The sequence below is a fragment of the Lepisma saccharinum genome, chromosome 27, assembly GCF_977018435.1.
Source record: "Lepisma saccharinum chromosome 27, izLepSacc3.1, whole genome shotgun sequence".
Classification (NCBI taxonomy): Eukaryota; Metazoa; Arthropoda; class Insecta; order Zygentoma; family Lepismatidae; genus Lepisma; species Lepisma saccharinum.
In genome coordinates, this window is record NC_139255.1 from 31,923,314 (window position 1) to 31,945,504 (window position 22,191).

General features: G+C 37.9%; 1 protein-coding gene across 2 annotated transcripts in view; it reads left to right on the forward strand.

Moving 5' to 3' along the window:
- LOC145980283 (uncharacterized) overlaps window positions 1-22,191 on the forward strand; it is a 58,250-nt gene that overhangs the window by 25,205 nt on the left and 10,854 nt on the right. For both annotated transcript variants that reach the window (XM_083113293.1, XM_083113294.1), the window contains exons 3-6: window positions 2,301-2,429; window positions 4,898-5,064; window positions 8,177-11,750; window positions 16,562-19,813. In XM_083113293.1, the coding sequence (XP_082969419.1) occupies window positions 2,303-2,429; window positions 4,898-5,064; window positions 8,177-11,750; window positions 16,562-19,813 (7,120 nt within the window). In that variant the 5' untranslated portion in view covers window positions 2,301-2,302. The remainder of the gene's footprint in view (window positions 1-2,300; window positions 2,430-4,897; window positions 5,065-8,176; window positions 11,751-16,561; window positions 19,814-22,191) is intronic.

The following is a 22,191-nucleotide window of genomic DNA, read 5'->3' on the forward strand; positions in this document are numbered from 1 at the left end:
ACTACATATCGCTATCAGACTAGATCGGACCACCAAATTATACATCAATCAACATTTTCATGATTAAGGATAGAAAGGCAATTTACCATAAAGTAACTAAAATACAGTAATAATGCATTTCATATCAAATCTAAAGCATACACCTGTCCAATGACTCAAATTTATTATCTTGATGCAAACTTATAGACATATTCCTATGATCTACCTTTTAGTGATAGATACCTGATTGCTAATCTGTATAATTTCATTCCATTCCTCCAAAGAGTAGTGAATGAAAATAGTTGTGAGCAAGTTACTTGCATGGATCCTTGAGCTACTGTTACTACCAATAACAAAAAAGATTTGTATTTCCTGATGCTGCTGTGACACCTGAAAATTCACATTCTGTTAACAAAAAATATATATATATTTCGAGATTGGTTATGGAATTTTTTTATTACTTTTTTATAATAATTATAGTACAGTATTGTGTTTTTCAATTTTGTGGGTTTTCTGTATCACGTGTACCATTAAATCAGAAAAGTAAACATGTCATTATATTTTTTTGCGCTGTGGGTACCTGTATTTTAAAATCTGCTACGATGTGGCAGAGTTGGCCATATATCATTTCATAGTTATTGATCTGTTACCAGCCTTCTTTAGAAAGTCCACTCTAGTGTTGGGTGATATATCGTCCAGACAATATATCGTGACCTTATTTGGCAATATATATCGTGGAGACAAAATATCGCCAATGTCACAATACGGAAAAAAATATCATATGTATAGTCTGTGATGATACATCGCGATATCAAATTTCCAATATCGTCCATCCCTAGTCCACTCTAGTGCAAGAATTAATTACTTTTAATCGAATCTTGTATTAATTAATAATGTTTTAAGATCACATTTCATAGAGTATCTTAGTTGGATTCATGGCTTCCTTAGTCCATATTAATATATATATATATATATATATATATATATATATATATATATATATATATATAAAATATATATACTGGCTCCTGAATTGTTTTTAGTGTTGTCTGCCCCTGGTTACAGCACTGTGTACTGGATGTCTCCCACCCTACATTGTAACAGTTCTAAATCAGAACAGAATTTTGCTTGAATATATTCTAGCTTCTCTTACAAAAAAAAAATTAAATAGTCACATATTAATTACAGAAACCAGTTTGTCACACACAATTACTGTAAAATTAATGATAATTGTCGATTTTGTGTAATTCTAGAAATGTTTGAAATCCGTGAAATTGATGGTACTTATTTTGTACATCTTGCAGATTGCATGGGCTGCGAAAAAAGTTTTAACCACCATCTGTAATTAATTTTGAATTGATTCCAGTGTCTACTTAGCCCTATAAAAGTGTAATATTGATGGGTTTCACTTATTTTATTAACCTTGGTTATATTTTTGAAAAGAAATAACAGTTTCATAATTTTAAAATTGTTAAGATGTGTCATTTTGTTTAATGGTATAGAAATTGACATTTACCATACAAATTGCCTGATGCAGTGTTGCCACATGAATAGATTTTCAAAATATTCAGTTTATATGTTAAATGCAAGCTCATTAGATTATGAAATATGCTTTCAGTTTCTTGAATGTTCTCATAACCACTATTTCACCATAAGAAAATCCAAACCATATTTCAGCCCTGTTTCCTAAACATTCTGAGAAGTTTAAAATGTTTTAAAAAACCAACATTGGTGAAATAGGTAAAAAGGTGGAAGGATTGGCAGGATATTGTGATTTAGTGTGAAATATATTTTCCTTAATTTCATCACATAATCACTTCCCCCAAAAGAGCCATTGTCAAAATTTAAGTTTGGCTTAGAAATAATTAATGTGTCCCTATTATTATTTAGCAGTTCAAAATTCTTGTAATAACACTGCTTTCCATATTTTGTATATTTTTTGCAGTGTACAATTTTCTATCAGTAATCTTGATTATCTGTTATTCCCTCCTAATTTTCATGAGTTCAATCAATCAATGAATGTATTTCTGTTAATGTTTTACATGAGTGGAAATAGTAATAATCCACCTCCTCTTCCTCCAAGAAAAATTGTGATTTTGATGTTTCTGAAGAGAAGAGAAAATTTATGTAGAGGGGGTCAATTTTGCATATTTAAAATTAAGATTGTGCTTTCTGCTTGTGGCAGTGCTTGCCTGATGCTATGTGGTTTGGTGTTATATTAAATTTCTTATGGTTTTTGACGTTTGTGACTATTATATGTATATGAGAAGATAGCATAAATACAAATGAGTGATGTACAAATCGTTCTTCTTTTCTTCCAGAGATGGCCGCAGACAGTGATGGAGATCTAATTGAAACTGTTGTCACCTGTGAAGGAGATTTAAAAGATCCCCACTTTCCCAGCCGATTCAAATTTATTGTGCAGAAGTTGCGAGGACTTTTGTGTACTGGTAGGTGTATATTTTTTGCTCGTCCTGCTGTTTTTATCTTCATATCTTTTCATAATGAAGTGGGGGAATGTCTTACCGTTGAAATCATGGAGGGGACAGGAAATTTTATATCTGCAGAAACGCCAGGTAAACTGGAAGTAAGAAGAGGGTAAACTTTACCATTCGAGATCAACAAGTATAAGCGGAGTTAACCCACGCGCAGCAGAGTAATGGCTGCCATCTGCAACCGGCAATGCATCACTTCAGAATTTCAAAACTAAATAAATGTTAAATAGGCAGTAATAGATTCAAACTGTGCATCTCAAAAGCAAGAAATATATACGCATAGTATTTTACTATGTATATACTTTGGGAGATGTTAACTGTATATATTCTGCAGTACATAGTTTGCAAAATTGCCCGTAGCAATGTAAACATTAGCTATAAAAAACAATCGTGAATGCTACTTTCAGATTGATTAGCTATAAAGAACTATTGTGAATGCTACGTTCAGATAGATACATATAAAAATCTACTACAAATTTAACTGTAACACTACTTACCACGATTGCAAACTGCACTAATATATCATAATTTATTCACGTTAATGTTTTTCCCCATCTTTAATCCGTGCTTGAAATTTTCTCATGCCCGTTGTTTGTCACTGTTTAGGTATCGTTACTTACCTCCTTTCCTTGTTTCCTTACTACACCTCGTGTAGAACCCTGCCAACTATGCCTTCTCGAAAGGAGTAGCCATTTGTATGATGTTTAGGCACTTCCTTTGAGGCTAGCTACCCTCCTAGGGTTAATCCAGAGTTTCGTGACTTGCTATGTTCATCGCACCTTACACGTTGGTGCAACAGAAGATGATCGTTCTGGAGGAGAGTTAGTACAACGTTGATGCAAAGGGGCATCAGTTATGTCTTATGACAATGACAACAATCAAATTATTAATGACATGCTTTAAATTTCTTAAATCAATTCAAACATAAATCTTTGGAACATTATCTGAGGTACAGTATGTTTCTAAAGCCATCTTCAAGATTATGATATGTGCTCAGATACCCTATACCTTAACGAATCTTCAGAAATAGATGCAGCCTTTCATACTGGAATGACACAAGAAGCTGTACATGCAATGCTACATGTCTCTTGTATGTCACTCAGTCAACTGCATATATCATGTGCACTTGGTTTGTGGGGTTCACATATGCAGTTTGTTGTTATCTCGCTTGTAAGTTTGGTGTGAAAGTTCCATTAGATTAAGTGAGATGCCTAAAATTAACAGTACATATCTTCACTGAAAATAGGAGGGGAGAAGGCAAGATGGGACATTCAACCATTACAGCCAAATGTGTTACTACTCCACTATCTCTCAATATGTAGTAACTATCCAACACTGATATTTAGGTGATCTATATTAGAATACAAAGTCTTGGGTTATTTATTATTATTATTAGCATTTGACTTTCTTTATTGTAAATATTATTATACCAGGCTAACACAAGAGATCAAGAAATGACTCTTAGAATCACTAGTTCTGTCACATAATGATTAATGTTCATGGATCTGATGTCAATTTACAAAATGTCTGCAATGGTACAAAATGCATGTGTGCATATGTTCAATTTAGTGACTGTATGAAATGTTTGACCACCTATCTCCCCATTTTAAGTTGCACACAATGTCATTTCCATACTGTTGGCATTCTATAAAGTAATTCATTCACAAGAATCCCCTTCACTCATACTTCCAGCCTTTAAGCACATCCCAATCTTACGCTATGCATTGTGAGACAACAAACACTCCACTAACCATTCCTTCTCATAAGACATCATTTTAGAGAAATTTATTTATATTTTCTCTCTCCAGAGCATGGAATATACTTTCCAATGAGGTCAGGGAGTCTGTCAGCTTCGAATTCAAATTTAAAAAAATGATCTTTTATATTATAATTAGAGGTACATATTTTTGGTAAATAAAAAAGCAAAATTTCGGTACAAAAATGGAGTCAATTTCGGGTTCAAAAGTGGTAAATAAAATAAAATTTTGTTGTTATAGCGGTTAAAAATTGGATGAAAAGTGGTATATAAAAATACATATCGGTGTTAAAATGGTGAATTATAACCTAAATTTGATTTAAAAACTACACTTATTACACAAAATTAACATTTCACTTCTACTAGCACATTTATGTAGTTATCAGAGTATTTTCAAGTTTATTTCTGTGTAAAGGAGTCCATTGCTATAACTCCAAATCCACTGCATAAACCGTGCAGCACTCCATTCGCTAAAGGTTAAACCTCATTTAACATGTATACCAAGTATTACATGACATGATATGCTAACTCTGTACTCTGTTGGTATTGGTGTGTGTGTGTAAGTAAAATGCAGTAATAAATTATTTGTAATATCTCCATTCACATTACATAGAATTAGTTCCTAACTTATTAATTTGTAAACCTTCACACAATGATTTCATTCCAGGTAAAGGCGAGTCACTTCGGGTGTCTAAAGTGGAACCATGGAACTCTGTGCGTGTCACATTTACAATCCCTCGGGAGGCTGCTCAGCGTCTGAGGATACTGGCCCAGCAGGGTGACAATGCCTTAAGACAACTGGGAATCCTCTCTGTTCAGGTGGAAGGGGATCAGGTAATGCAATTTTAATTATTTTTATAACTGTTGAGGATTTCTTCGAAGTAGGGCTCACTGGTACCACCTTATTTTGATGCTAGTACAGGTTTTCAAGCCAAGGAAATGTGAAATGTTTTTTTGGAATTGCTAGGATTTGGAAACAAAAATAAATTTTACTTTTTCGTAACTTCTTAATGAGAGATATTAAAGGAAAATTTACATATCATCTCTACATGCCCTTGGATGCATTTAAGCGAAAAGGCTACATTTTGTAGAATGTGCAATGCAGTGCAGAAGCAGAATAAACTGTCAGTATATGTAATATTGTATGTTTCAATGACAATGCTAGAAAATACAGTAAAAATACATACTGTATTTTCAGCTACATTTAACCAACACATGTATTCACCTTACTATGTGATGATGATAAGGGGAAGTAATTACTTACCAGATGCTCATTGAACTCTTCTCAATTTGAGATTATATGCACAAACATAATGCTTCAATAGACTTAACAGAAGTTTTTATATATACTCATTTTGTAGCATTCTATATTGTCAAACACGTAAGTTGTAGACTTTTGAGTTTGCCACCCTGGGCATAGGTGCTATTTGTGTTTTCCTTCATCAATTTCATTTAATCAACATTCATCCTCATGGCTGCAATTTTCCAAAAGTGGCAGAAATGTGACAAAATAACAGAAATTCAGATATACCATATTTACTCATGTATAATGTGCACTTTTTTCCAAAATGTGTACCCCCGAAAACTGTGGTGTGTATTATGCACAGAATAATTCAGACAGCCAACATGAAACTACAGGGTCATTCCATGATTTTGGGACACTTCCATAGATTTTTCATGTTTACGGAACCCTATCATGTTATATATCGTTGTAAAGCTTAAATCCTGCAGTTTATGAATATGACAACCAGTATTCCATTCAAGATAATTACACTAATGTGAAATGTGGTTGAAATAAGTTCATCACAAAATGAATGAATGTTCTGATTTCTATGGTGTTTTGGACGAAAGAAAACATAAGGAAAAAGAAAACAACAATTAAAATGTATTACTGGCCAAGTAATAATATATATATATATATATATATATATATATATATATATATATATATAAATTCCTTAATGGATGAAATCTTGTGCTGCTAACTGCTAGTTTGAAGGTCCTGAATGTGCCTCGTGCAAATGTTACATTAGTCACGGAAAAAGCATACATTTTGAAGTTCTTTTAGAAAAAGTAAAGAAGGAATGAGCAAAACTACATATAAAAATTTGAAGGCCATTTCACACAATTTTTCACTTTGTACTGTAATGTTCTGAGACACCAAGAAAAGCCAGGCAACTCTGGCAGAATTCGAGCATGCACCTTCCGTCACATGGGATGCATATCAGCAGTATTTGTTGGGTGAGAAAGAATAGAATTTAATTTCCTGAGCACTCAAATCCATAACATAATTTTGATCTCTTTCTACTATTACAGAATAAATAAGGTACTTAAAGAGTGAAAGCTTTGGGATGCTAAATACAGTGGAGGGAGAAGGGGGAGGTGTCATGAGTTGGAGACTTATTGTTTACACAAGAGGATATTCTCCTCTTGGTCCACATAGCAACAGTTGACTCATTGAATAGGTATAATGTTATTCACTCTTGATCAGCATAGCAACAGCTTTAAGACCTAAAACTAAGAAGCCATTTCTTGAAACTGGATTGTACTGCACATTATATACGAGATATAATTTTTTGTAACTTTTACCCATCAAAAACCAGGATGTGCATTATACGTACACTATACACGTGTAAATACGGTATTCCTTCCCTATGAGTTAAAGCCTGTTACTTACCATTGATTCGTCAAATTTTTTAACATAATTTTTGCAGTGCAAGATTTAATAACTGGTATTTATGGAGTGTTAATCAGCAAACCAATTACACTAAATGTATTTTTGAAGTTTGATTGTTGTAGGTTGTAAAATGCACCATATTGAAATGGGTCTATTTTACTCAAATATAAATCTGAATCCATAAAAAATCCTCTGTTTACAGCTCATGAAACATGGTATGACATGTGAAATGCATTGATTAGTTTTCTTTATATGCAATACCAGACCAGTTTTCAAAGATATCTGGCTGCTCTAAAATAAAAGACTAATAAATATATGGCAATTCCTAGAGCGTGAGAAATATAGTGCGAGCCATGGGCATGGATGTCTGGAAGGTGGGCAGGGGCAGGGGGGGCCAAGGCCTGGAAAATGAATGTCCACCTAAAAATTATATATTTCACACATAATTTTATTTCAGTCACAGTAATATATGTTAGTTATTATAAGTTCATTGAAGAAACGTGATAATTTGAGACTGAAATAGTTTTTTTTTGAGGGGGCATCACTATTATGGGGAAAAATATGTCTCCTTTGCCCCCCTGGAAAAAATCCTGCGGACGTCCTTGGCCATGGGTACTATCAGTATTTTTTCATATCCAAAAATAATTACATTGTGTCAGTGTTTCTTAATACAAAAATGTGACTTAATGTAAATAAATCTCATCATATTAACTAAAGAGGAAATGTAGATATATGTAGAAGTCTAGAATTTGCAACAATGCAAGTCTTAGTACTTTTTTAACTTAAAATTCCATGCTGAAATTCTATTATGAGCTCTTCCCTTTCTACCATATTAAATCATTACTTTTTTCCAATAAGTTATAACTTAGTAATGAATAGGACAGCAATGTTTTTAGTTTGTTAATACTTACATTTAATTGTTGTAAGTTTAAAATATATGTTAGTTTTGAGAGGATGCAAAATAATCTAAGAGTTATTTTTAGTGGTTTTTATCTTATCCTAAGTTCCTAAGTGACTAGCCATGAGAGGTGGTATGTGTTGTATACGTATCTTGGGTAAGTTTGCTAAAGTTCTGGGAAACCAGGACGAAACGTCGCAGATAAAGTAAAAACCACTAAAATAACTGTGTTAGATTATTTTGCATCTACAAAAAGTGGTTATGCAAATTTTTAAGAACAACATATATGTTTTTGAGAGGAGAATGCTTTTGCTCTTTATTATATTATTGATTAATGGAGCTCAACTTATAAGTGCATTTGTGTACTTCAGGTGATCTCCCTTACAATCGCTGGACGCTACAGTGAGCCACAGGAAATAGTACTTCAAACTGAAAATAGTGCTGGAAGCAGCAGTAGCTCTTCGTCAATAGGACCATCAGATCCAGGCCCAAGTGGAAGCAGCGTTGCCCATAATGTGACGCAGGTGTTGGCGCAAGCTGCTGGATCAAGTGGCGAAGTGAATCAGTTCAGAAGTCCAAATGTCGTGGCTCCCGGCAGTGACCCTATTCCCTTTCCACCAAAGAACAGCACCGCTGCAGCTAGACCTGCTGGAAACTATGGACCATTTCCATTTGCAAGCATGACTCATGCAGCTCATGCTATACAAAACAGGGAGTCTCATCACCAAGGAACTTCAAGCGTGCAGGGCAGCTCTTCAAGGTTTCCGTTTACACCCCCTCCACCATATCCAGGCACAAGTAGCGTGAGTGTGAATTCTTCTGTTCAGCAGTTTTCTAATCAGGCATCGTGTGCTGCTACTGGATTTAAAAGTGTGAACCAGAATGTAACTGCTAGTGCAAGTGTAAGTGGTGTTCATAGTTCAGGTGTGCGTCAAGTAGTGAACCAACAAAGTACAACTTCTGCTGCTGTAAATAGTACTCCGACTCAACTGCCTGCGGATAGATCTTCAAATTCTGCAAACGTAGCTTTGTCAAGTCCATTGTTAGTGAACTTGTTGCAGAATGACCAAGGAGGTTCCGTGCCTCAGAGCAGCAAGATGCTTCCACCATCTGATAAGCAGAGGAAAACGAAAAAGAAGAGGAATTCGGGGAAACCTGGTGAAGGTTTATCCCCTGGAACATCTCCTCTAATGTCTCCTAATTCTCCTTCCTCAAATCCTTCTACTCCCACTACCCCTTCATCAGACTCGCAGCCTTTTCCATCAAATACATTCAATATCTCATTGCCTAACATCCCGAATTTAAATCTCTCGCCACCTCCTCCTGAAAGTAGACCAAACGTTATTGATAATCCATCCCATCAAATAGGAACTGCACCATCGCACGTGCAGCAAAATGTAGCAGTGCCAGCACAGCAAAGTGTACCTCACCAGGCTCCCTCCCTCGTTTCTGTAACTTCCAATCTACAGAAATTCCCTCAGAATTCTACATCACAATCTGTGGCATCGGTTGCTGAGAGGAACATTGCATACCAGTCACCTGTTGTACAGTCTAGACAGGCTGTTGGAAGTTTGCAAACGCAGCAACAGCAGCTTGCTCTAGTGGCACAGCAGAAGCAGAATGTGCACAGTATTAATCGACCAGCATCATCCGCAATTAATGCTGTAGGAGGACCAGGTAGTGTAACACGAACTGTTGCCGTACCAACATTACGACATCCTGCTCTTCAGCAGCAAGCGCTTGCAAGTGGGACTCCCCAGACCCTGCTTCAACCTCCTCCTCCACCGTATCCAGGGGTTCAGCAGCAGCAAGGATCCAGCCCTATTTTGCAGCAACAAGTTACTCGTGTAGCCCGTCCTGGGAGTGGAGCGCAGTCGGCGAATTCTGTGCCACCTGCAACCGGAAACGTGGTATCCCAACCGTCAGGAAGCAACACGTTTCAGAATGCTATTGTGTCGCACCAGAATGAAAATTCGGTGTTTGGTGGGGTTACTGCAGAGTACAGGTATGCAAATGCGAACATTGACTCGCGGATTGGAAATCCGAGTGTACCGAACCAGCTGTCCAATGTACGAACTTTACAGGCAAGGTTAGAAAATTCTCAGCAACGGCGGTATACCTCACCCATGGGTATCACATCACAAGGTAGTGCAAATGCCGCAGGCTCACTCATAAGTAGCACGTCGTCGTCTTCATCGCGTGTAACCAGTGACAAGAGTGAAACTGAAACTAGTCAGAAGAAGGAGCCGACACCACCTCCATTTTCCCCTCCCTTAACATCTTCAGGGAAACGTCGCCAATATTTGATCAATCCACTGACTGGTCATCTGGAGCCAATGTCAAGCGATAGCAGTTCAGAAAGTGAATCTGAACTGCAGAATGAACCGTTCTTTCCTTTCAATGAACGATCAAACTCAGTTTTCTCGGATGAAGATGAATCTAACGTTAGTACAATGTCTCGTAAAGAAACTGACCAGTCTGATTCGGAGGCAACAACAAAATCATCTGCCAGTTCAGAATCCAAGAGGATGATTTCGAAAGATATATTAAAATCTCAGGAGTCCAGTTCAGGGATCATTGGCAGGGAAATGTCTAGCGGAAGTCCTGGGGAGAAGATTAAGCTTCGCCTGAAGCTGGAGAAAAGCGAACCTGCATATAAAGTTGATGTGTCATTTGTCAATGTGCCACCGGTTAAGAAAGTGGATAAACTCGGAAGTGGTAGGTTGTTTGGTGGCTCAAACAGCAACCCGTCATCAAGTTCGAGCAATGAACCTAGAGTGCCTCCATTGCACATTTCTTTAAGGGGCAGAAATGCTGCAGTGGTCGTGAGCTCACGGAAGGAAGATAAAGAAAGCAAGAAATCTCGGGAAAAGGATTTTCTTGGTAGGAGTGATATGGAAAGTTGTAAAAGTACTTTGGATAGGGATTCCGAAAAAGTTAACAAGCGTAATAAGATTGTTCGATCAAAAATTAAAGAAGGTGATAGTGGGGATAGTGTAAGGTTGAAGAAGCCTTTAAAACCTTTTAAATTCAAGGGTAGTAGAGAAAGTGCAAGAGACCTAGATGATATTAGGAGAGAATTTGAACATGTGGAAAGGATAGAGAGTGTAAAAGTAAGGACGAAACACAAAGAATGTCAAGATTTAGATGACGTACCGTTAAAAACTCGAATTAAAAGGGACGTTGGTGAACCGTTTCGAAATAAATTCAAAGAAACAGACTTGTCTTCTAGGATGGCAAGAAGTTTGGACGATGCACAGCCGAACAGTCCAAGAAGCGAGCTAGAATATCGATCATTACATGTTAAGACAAAGAAGAAAGACATCAGAAAGAAAGCAGATAGTCCATTCGTTCCTCAGAGGGAACAGAATCTACTTTCTGGTAGGAGACCAGACAGTCCATTCGTTCCTCAGAGGGAACAGAATCTACTTTCTGGTGGCGGTTTAATAGGTGATGAATGCGAACGTGACTCCAGTTCCTCAAGGTCAAGAAGTCAAAGCAAGGTGAACACATCCTCATCTATCTCTTCCCGTGTTCAAGGTGATGTGTGTAGTGATCTCAGAGTTAAGGTTCCTCAGGTAAGGCATAATAAGAGTGATGCAGATAGAACTCTCGATTTACACAAAAGTGACCATGAAGTGAAAAATTCCAGAAGCGGGTCATCTCAGGCTTCAAGTGTAATGTCACAGAGGGAAGTTAAGAGTGAAAGTTTGCAGCGGACAGCAGAAAAGACGAGTGCGGAAAATTGCGGAACAAAAAGTGGATCGCGTGACCAAGTCTACAATGTGTTAATGTCTATTGAAGATGGGATTGTATCAGGATTGAGGAAAGGATCCCACGGGAACGACACCGTGTCCTCTCAAGTGAGATCTTTGGATGAGAAGGAGATGGCTCCTTCGCAGCCTGTGAAAAGTCATTTACCTGATAAGGATCTCTGTTATGCAGGTTAGTAACGTCCTTGGTATTTGTATAACATGATAATTACAATTTAGAATATAGATATAAATTACATCACATCTGTAGTTTAGTGCAAGCTTTTGCGTATGGTTTATTTAAAATGTATGTACAGTGGAACCTCGATGTTACATTTTTCAGGGGACCAAGTTGGAAAAACTCAAAATGTAGGAAAATGTAAAATCTTGGAAAATTTTATAACATTTTGCTATGTTGGAGCCATCAAGATTTAATGTATAATAAAGGTAAATGTAAAGTCCAGGAACATAAAATAGGAGTTCCACTGTGTGTATCCTTGAAAAACTTGTTCATCCAAAGGTTTCTTTTTTTTTAAAAAAAAATAATTAAAAATGCACAAAAACATTTCTGTATTGCTATAATTAATATTTAATAGGGTTCACAAGTGATTCCACATGATATAATACAAGTAAAATATACTGTAATCCTATTAATAACATATTCGGTAGAGTATCAATATTAAAAAGGGTTCAAAAATTGTGACATCTGTCAACTGTAATCACACTCTACGGTAATACCTAGTCATATCATAAATTCTGTTACAAAGGTACAGGTCTTGCCAGCACAGAGCACCAATCACTGTTCAAAATGGCCACCTCTGGCCTTCTCACAGGCCCAAAGTTTCTGATGCCAGTCGCAGCATGCATGGTCTCGAGGGTAAAGTCCACCACTGCCTTCACAAGGGAACGCCTGAGACTCACAAGGTTTGGATGCCTCTTCCTACAGACCATGCCCTCCAAAACTGGCCACAACCTGCCTGTAGTCCAATGGGCTGAGGTCGGAGCTGCTGGAGGGCCAATCAGCCAGAGCAATGAAATCAGGCACATTCCTCTGAAGCCACTCCTGTGTGGTCTTTGCCTTGTGGTCCTGTGCTGAGTCCTGCTGGAAGCTGACGGCTCATTGTTGAACATGGTGCGGGTCAACGATTTCACAAGTGGCTCCAACACTGTCACTTTTTACACTTTTGCAGATGTTTTCACACCATGTTCACAGAAGTGGAGGTCAGTTGTGCCATCATACGAAACCCCCCACCAAACCATCACTGAGGCAGGATGACTGCCTCTGAGGATCATGGCATGTTTACACGAGCTTCCTGGGATGTTGAGGCATAAACACAGTCATTTTGACGATTGTAAGACACTTCAATCGTGAAGATTTTTTCGTGCATGAAAAGGATCCTCCTGTGGCCACCATTTGCGTAACCCTGAAGGAGTCTCTTTGTTTTCTGCTCCCACTAAACCTTAAGCTGTGGAGTGAGGAAGTGACCAATACCTCGCCGATAAGTGCGGAGTCCTAGGTCACTTCGGAGCACATGCGACAGCTCTTGAGCCATCACTGCTTGTTTCCTTACAGGATGTCGTCGAATCCAGGCCGCCACTGCTTTCATGAGCTTCTGGCTCCTCACGCTGCGAGGTCTACCTTTCCTGGGGCGATCCTCAATTACCCCTGTGTCACAGTATCTGTTGATGGTCTGATGAACGAACATCCTGCTGATATTCAGCTTTTTCAGGGTGTTGAAAATGTCCGATGGTGATTTGCCAACTTTGTGCAGTGCGATTACTGCCACACGGTTCTTGTATACACCACACTCCATTCGACTCGCAGTGAAATTCACCTATCCGCTACCACAACGAAACACACAATGATACTGGTTGTTGTTTGATCCAACATTGCAGGGTTACCTTGCCAACCAGTGTTGTCATCCCGTCTAAACTTTGTAACAGAATTTATGATATGACTAGGTAGTAGTGAACTGCTCTGGTTGGCATGACTGTGCTCACTTCAGTATACTCCAGAATTCATCTTAAATTGGCATGTATTTTATCAAATTTAGATAAACAGGGTTTTTTCTGTGTGATTGGATGCACATGCACGCGCGCGCGCGCGCGCGCGCGCACGCGCACACACACACACACACACACACACACACACACACACACACACACACACACACACACACACACACACACACACACACACACACACACACACACACACCCCCACCCACCCACCCACCCCCACGCGCACACAAACACAAATTCGTATTATAGCTTACTTTATTCTGGTGCCAACTACTGTGCAATATTCACTAGAATAATGTTAACAGATGTTAATGTTCATGTTTCCAGTGAAATAAACAAATTATGAGTGTAGGTTACATTTATCAGATTACTTTTGGTTGTCTCAAAAGTGACTCTCAGTTTCAATTCAGCAAGACTGTAATTGAAAAACGTTCTATGTGTAATTCTACAGATATACTCATACTCGGATGTTTATGAATGCATGCAAGTGCATTTATTGCAGCCCAATGTAATACAGACCGTTCCCTCCACTTATGACTTGCACACAGACAGACATTCAATGGTGGTAAGAATGTTCATCATAACATGATGGCTGTGATGGTTGCTACTGCCTACTGTCTGATTAAAAATTATGGATAAGTGAGTTTGGACTCCAATTAAAAATTAACGAGTAGACCTGCATAAAAACTAGTTTCATCAAAATTTAGCTTATTTAATTTTGCATTAATCTATGGTAACCAATTGTTCTTCCCAGAATGCTTTCTATTTTTATTGTCATGAGAACAAAAAAGTTTCTTTTTTTTTGTTTTTTAGTTTTGCGAAGAATCGCTCTCTTTAAAAAAGAAAATAAGGGTGGTCCGATGGTGTGAAATTTTAATTTGGTGCAGGCAGAAAAGTTTTAAACTGCTTCAGATCTTTAAAATTGGTAAATAAAACCTTCTTATTGGTATTGTTTTGCATCTCTTCCCATATGTTTTTAAATTCCATCATCGTTGTCAATTTACATTGCGAAACCGATTTTATACAGATTTTTATCCAACGGAGTAAAGATGAATGTGGCACAGCGATGTCCGTTGAACCGTGGAAACTGCTGGCTGTCACTGTGAGTCAGTATGTGCAGTGTCGCCACCTTAACACAGATATAACCTCAAAATTCTGCTTAGCCTAACTTCAGCCACTTCCCCTATTATTCCCGAGTTGTCTTGGGTAGGTCCCACATAAACATTTTATACTAGCTCTGAATAGATAAGTTTTCATGTTATTTTTTATTATACCAGTTGAAGTCGTTAAACTGTCTTTGCAGGGAAATACACAATTAATACCTGCTTTGAAGCAGAACTTCAGTGCCTGTGGTAAGAGAATTGGCGTGATTTATCTTACCACTACCTACTGCCCTGTGTTCTCACATGCATAACTACATTCTTCAAAGTATACGAACTTGTGACTGATACATATTTTCAGCAAGCAAACCTATTTGCTGTAAGAAGAGGTTTTAATTTATTTGAGCAAAAATACAATTTTATGTATGTATTCATGGAGCCTAGAATCTGTAATCTTTATACACAGGCTGACAACACTAGTCTGAAGACTAGAGGGTGGTGGGATCACCCGTGCCTTTCTTACACTGCTCACAGACAAAATGCATAATTGTGGAGCAGTAATCAAATCAACCGCTTGGTTCAGGGTACTCAAGTTGGACACAGATAATTTTCTTCCATAATCATGCACACGGGTAGAAAAATAAAGGATTCCTTTTCATCATGGCACCTAAATATTTTCAACAGGTGCCTGAATTTTTAAATTGAGTTTGAAAATGTTTTTAAAAAAATATTTCAAGTTTTGCCAAAATTTCCATTACCTTTTTTTAAAATAATGAGTACTGTATGCATTTAGAAAAAAAATATTTGTGTGATTTCTTTACCATGTGTATCATTCGGCACTGTTGCTAGCCGAATTTTAAATTCTGCAGCAATATGGTTGTGTCTGCCATATGTTAGAATGCATTGCATAATTATTCATGCTGTTACAAGTTCATCCTTCTTTAGGAATCCCATTTGGGTGCAAAAATTAATTATTTTTAATTCAATCTTGTATTATTTAATAAATTATATATTTCATAGCTTATCTTAAGGTGGAATCATATCTTTCTTGGCCTTTTTTGCACCAAAAAACCTAAGAAAAAGGGGCTGGCACAACTATTTCTATTTTCGTCTACCCCTGAATCATGCAGAACACCACATTATGAACATGTTTCTCCACAGGTAGAATTCACACTTGGTATAACAGAAAATTTGTCTCATTACTTGAATGACAGACTGTGTATTTACATTTCCAGTTCTTTTGGGTGGAGGAGGATCTTCAAAATTTTAAAATCCATAAGCAACATGTAATAAATTAGGGATGGAACCGATTGATCGGTACTCTATCGGTATCGGCCGATATAGGCATATCGGTTTATCGGTAAAATTACAGATTATTTTACCGATCCGATATATCGATAAAAATCTTATAATTTAGTGCAAAATTCTGCCATTTTTTGTAATTTTTATGGATATTCTCCATGCCCGACTTTCTAAAAAAGTAAATATCTAAATATGCAATTTCTTTTGTACTGCAGTCACCTTGAAACACACATGTATTAAGGAGGCCAATGAACCTTTATGGTTCTTCAAGGACCATTTCTAATCTTAAATCGGATCGGTAGAATATCGGTAAATTTTATATTGGTACTTTATCGGTATCGGCCAAAATTTCATATCGGTCCATCCTTATAATAAATATTATGGGTTTTCTTACATTATGTTGCTGAAGATTTAATTAGCTATATATGTAACCTGAATTAACTGGATGCAAAGTTCTTTATATAGAGGAAACATTATAATGAGTGAAAAAATTGAACTTGAGAACCAGGAAAAACATTTCCATATTCAGGAACTCTATTACTAGACAATTTGTACTTACTGAAATTTTATTTTATTTCAGATTCTCACGGTGCGTTGTTAACCACAAAAGTGTTGCCCAGAGGATCTGCAGCAATTAGTCCAGACCTAGTTGTGAGTCATAGTCATTCTCAGGAATCAACAGCTGTCACCAGTGGACCATTGAGGAAAGAAGGTTTTCATGTGCCATCACGTTTCAAACTGCAAAATGAATCTGTGATACCAGAACATGTGTCTTCTGATGCTAGTGAATGGCAGAAGAAAAGTGGTAAGGAAGTGCAGGAAAGCTTAGGTTCAACCAAGACTGACAGATTGGATACTGTAGTGCCCATATCTAGTGAAGATAGTACCAGTGGAAGGTCATGTGATTCTAAACCTTGTAAATTGGATAACATTGTTTTGCAGTCCAAACATAACTTACCCAGTGCATCAAACAGAACAATAAGTAAACTTCAAATTCCAAATGATATTACCCATAAAGCTTTCTCAGATTACCTGCACGAACAGCAGTCGGTCTTGGACGCTTATCCAAGTAAGAAAGGTGACTTTTTGAGTGAAAAGAACATGGGGAATTTGAAAAACTTGACTGACAAAGCAAGTGTTATTTCGGTCGGTAGAGTGTCAATTGTTAACACGGTGACTCTTGACAAGCCGGATATATCATCTGTTACGTTCACCAGTGCTAGTGTTAAACCCTCAGGGACCTCGTTGCTACCACCAAGTGATATCCAAACCTTCGAGGCCAAGAACAAGCAGCAAATTTTAGACGATTCTAACTTTAGGAAATGTAATCTAGAAATGACGGATGACATGTTGAACACTTGCATTTCAAGTACAAAACTCAAGCAAGAACCTGATATGAGTACTCTCGTGGAAGATGTCAGGAAGGAAGTGTGCCGGAAATGTCACGTGAATGCAGGTGATGGATATTGTTCAGTGCCTGGAGAAGGGAGTGATTTGTGCAGTCATAAATTGGAAACGTCAAGAGAAAGATGCCTTTCTCACTGTACAGTGCCATCTCAAATTGCTGAACTGTCGGCTCTAGTAAAAGGTGAACATGTGGAGAGTCCTGCAGGAAACCCACGGGATGAACAGGGTAATACCCAAGGGGAAGACTCAGGTATAGAATCCATGGACGCTTTATCAGAAAAAAGCCCAAACCAAGGGGAGAGTCCATGCAGAAAAGAAGAAAAAGATAATGAAAATTGTTGTGATAAGTCATCAAATGATAGCAATAGTGTTACATCAGCAAAATGTATAGTGCCTTGTAGTGTTTCAGATGAATCCAATAAATCACCCTTAGCAAAACAAGATTTAGTTAGCGAAGAAGCAACAACTGTGCCTATGAATAGTGGTATACCTGTAAGAGACAGTCCAGAGTCCAATACTGTCTGCAAAATTAGTAATCACTCAGGTGGAGTTAGTGGAGAAGCATCGTCTGTCACAGTAGAAGCAAGTGAGGGAGGAACAGCAGCGGAACATAGTTTATCGCATGTCTCAAGTGAGAGAATGGTGCAGTCTGGAGCGGATGAGACCAACAGTGATCATTTAGATTTGGACAAAGCAAGGAGAGAAGCAACAAACCAGCTTGAAAGCAGTGGAACAAAATCTCGTGAAGAAGGAAACTTTCACCTGTCTTCTAAGGAACAAGTTGGTGAATCAGCGCATGAAATGTCTACTTCGATTCATAGCAAAACACCTTCAGATGGTGGAGACACTAAAGTTTCATCTTTGACATCAGTTTCAGTGCAGTCATCGTCTGGAACAAGTGGAACCTTAACGCCAACAACCGTTTTCGCCATTCAGTCAGGTAGTACTATCAGCCAGCCAGCCATGATAACAGCATCATCGTCACTGTCGGTCAGCACACCTTTCAACGTTCCACCCGGAACAAAGATGGTGCCCATAAAACTTCTTACTCTTCCAAAAAACCCACAGGGACACAATCCATCAGGTAAAACTGTGTTAGAAGTTAGCATTCCTCAGACAGACACACCAAAAGGAAGCCCTGGAGCTGTTAAATTGTTGCCAACCACTGCCAGTCCTGTCAAAGTGCTAGTTTCTAAAGTTTCACCTATGAAACCAGGTGTTATGCAAGCAACGCCATCTGCAAATGTGGGTGTTGCTGCCGTGGTTGTAAAATCGGTTGTTGTAACATCACCATCTGTTTTAGGCATGCCACAGACTGTGAACACTGAACAGTTACCTGTAATTTCCCATAGTTCCACGGCAGTGGACAAGGATCTGGAAAGAGACATTAGCAGTGATCAGGCAAGAAATGTTGAGTCTACGGATGTAAATGAAAGATCTGGAAATCACCCGGCATGCAGTGAATCTAGTAGTTCGTCAGGGTTGCAATGGTGTGGTGAAGTTAAGTGTGAGAAGAATACGGACAGTGAAGCAAAAGATTTAGTAATAAAATCTCCTCCTTCTGTTCTCTCATCTCCAACGACAGAAGATCCTCAGCCAATTCGAATCACACCACCATTATATACATACTCCAACCCTGAGAAACATAGGGAAACTCCATCACCATCTTTAGAGGACGGACAACACCTCTTAGACTTGAGCTTGGAAACTGAGCAGCTTATGTCTCCAAAAAAGGAACCTTTAGAAACGCTACATTGTATAGAAGAGGATAGAACCAAAGAAAAAATAGATAATTCAAACCAGATCTTGGGTATAAAGAGCGAAAGGGATGTGTTAATAAAGGATGAATTTGATGAGGATGCTGTAGGTGATCATGCCTTTATCGTTAGAAATAAAACCAAAGACAGGAAATTAGAACAGCTTCTAATAGAAATTCCATCAGAATTAGAAAATGAGGATAAGAGGAAAACGAGAAATACAAGGTCATCCACACGACTAGTTAGCCCAGATTCTGTAAAAAGCGAGAAGGTGAAGGAGGAGTTCGCCCGTGGATTCAAAACTAATTCTGACGAGGAAGTTTGTAAAGCTAGTCCCACAACAAGCAAGCTGAGTCCTCTGCTGAAGAATGTCAAGCGGAAAAGACAAGAATCTGAGAGCAGTGCATCGTCAGGTGTAAAAGAAGAACCGGACGACATTAAGAAAGAACGGAGAAGCAGAACACCGGAAGTTGATTCCCTTCTTCGACCTGTTAAAAGGAAATGTTCGGAAAATGCTGCGGAGCTCATCAAAGCTTGCATGGGTGTGGAAGATACTCCAAAACGGTCTGGCCTCATAGTGAGAAGGTACGAGGACGACAAGGGAAAAGTCTCCGGGTGGAAGGACGAGAAGTTGGATACAGATAGGAAGGTTCTGAGACCAAAGAAAGGTGAGTTCTTGTTTTTCTGACTTATTTACCATTTATTACTTGATTAACAGTTACTTTTCATCTGAGCAGTTTGAAATATGGTGATGGTAAAATTTATCAGTCATAATTGTCCTTTGGCACAAAATTTAGTTTATCCCATCATTGCATTGCTCTCACATTGCTTCACCTGTTACCTTCAAAGCCAAATATACTGTATTTCACCACATAATCATCACACCCTGTTTTGTTTTTTTAGTCAAAAAATTGGTTTGTAACTTTTCATTGCATAATCGTGACATCAACATGCCTTGATGGTGCAGTGGTAGCATCGTTGCCTTGTAATGAAGGGGTCCCATTTTTGATACCTGGTGGAGGCACATAGTGGTTCAGATCCCACTTTAAACTGTAGGTCCAGTCCTGATTAGCCTTATTGTGCATAAAGTGGACTTAAAACACCAAATCAATCCAATCCAATCGACATACCAGATAACAAAACCAATAATAGTAGTACAGAATCGTTGGACACAGAAGGTTAAATTATGTAAATCCATACTTTGCAACACACTAGGAAATTTTCTCGAGTGTAGTATTTTGATTACAATGCTAACAACTAACATGTTAATTCTGTTTTGCAGACTGGAAAAATGTTCACTAAACTAAAATGGACTGTTCAGTTTTAATGTACATTCACGAGTGTTCCACGCATCCTAATCTTGCACCAAAGACAGATTAGTAATAAATAATTTTTAAGTACCGGTAATACCAGCACAATTTTTTTTTACATAAAAAGAGGGGTCACACCCCACTTTTTTACAAATAGAATTGGCATAAAATCTGTGACAATTATGCCCTGAAATACAGTATTGTGCCTTTTTAAAATTCTGAGGAAAAAATGAAAACCGGGAAAAATGTTAAGCCTACTAATGATACTCTTAATTCGATCTCTGACTTTCCTGAACCTGAGATTTTTATTGCAGCAGCAACATATGTGTCCACCTGTCTCTACCCTGGGCAAGGCCAATCTGCTCATGACCTTCCCACAGGTATCTTGCTGTCATGTTCCCAACACGAACCCTGTAAACTGTTCTATTCTCTCCCATGCATGTTACATGGCGTGCGCACCGAAGTCTTCTTGATTTATCGTTCTATGAATATCATGAGATAAATGTATTACACAATTCAGTGTTACATTAGCTCTAAAAAATGTTCTAATTAAATTTAAACCAAAATTTAAGTAGCAATTATTTACACATTCTTTAGTGGAAAATGATTATGAAGTATTGATTGCAGAGCATGTACTTCTACTTTTGGACAGCAATGAATATATTGTGTGTGCTAATTTACGCTTTTTGCAAACTCTCTAATTAATCCTAATTAGTGCAATGAAATCTCTAATTCTAGTTCTCCGTCATTATATTTGTAGTAAATATTAAGTATCAGTACTTAAAAAAAAAAAACACTTTTTGACCACCTTTCAGAAAATAATTGGTTAACCTTTACTGGTATTATGGTCGATTTTTCGACCATGCAGCTGATTACAAAATTCCTGTTCTTTTTTTTTATCTTGATACTTTTCTGTTATGTCGGAAACAAAGCTTTGGCACGTCATGTGAATGCACCCCCCCCCCCCCCCCCCGAAGTTTATGTATGGAAGATGGCGCGAATTTTAAATTCGTACACTTATTTGACAAAAAGTGTTATAACTCGTTATATATTTGACCAATCTACTTCGGGCAACTTTTGTTTTGCAGCTAAAACATCAGGTCATGGAACCGTGCAGAAATCAAAATGCCAAAACCAATAAGAGGGGTTGGGTGGACCACGACCCCCAACTTTCAATGAAAAAATCATAAAAATGGGGAGTTTGCCCCCTCTTCCCCTGCTATTTTGAGAAGGGGACGCAAACTTTAGCCTTATTTTCAAAGAATGGTCCTTTCTCAACCAAATGAAAGTCATTTCATGTTCCTGGGTGCATTATATTATCGAATATGTGAAACAAACTCCCCATTTTTATGATTTTTTTAATTGAAAGTTAGGGGCCACGGCCCACCCAACCCCTCTTATTGGCTTTGGCGTTTTGATTTCTACACGGTTGCATGCCCTGATGTTTTAGCTGCAAAACAAAAGTTGCCCGAAGTAGATTGGTCAAATAGTCTACGAGTTATAACCTTTTTTGTCAAAGAAGTACGAATTTAAAATTCACATCAAAGTCCTCGGCGAAACCGGGGTTACTTTCTGACGACCCCCTCGGCAGAGTAAAGGTTAAGTTATTGAGTTAAATTTGTGTCATACTACCTTTACCTTGGTTCTCAATTCACCCTGATAGTTCCAATCTTAATTTAGGAATGGTAGCTTATCCACTCCTTCAACTCAGTTCATGTCCTTGAGACACTGTGCAA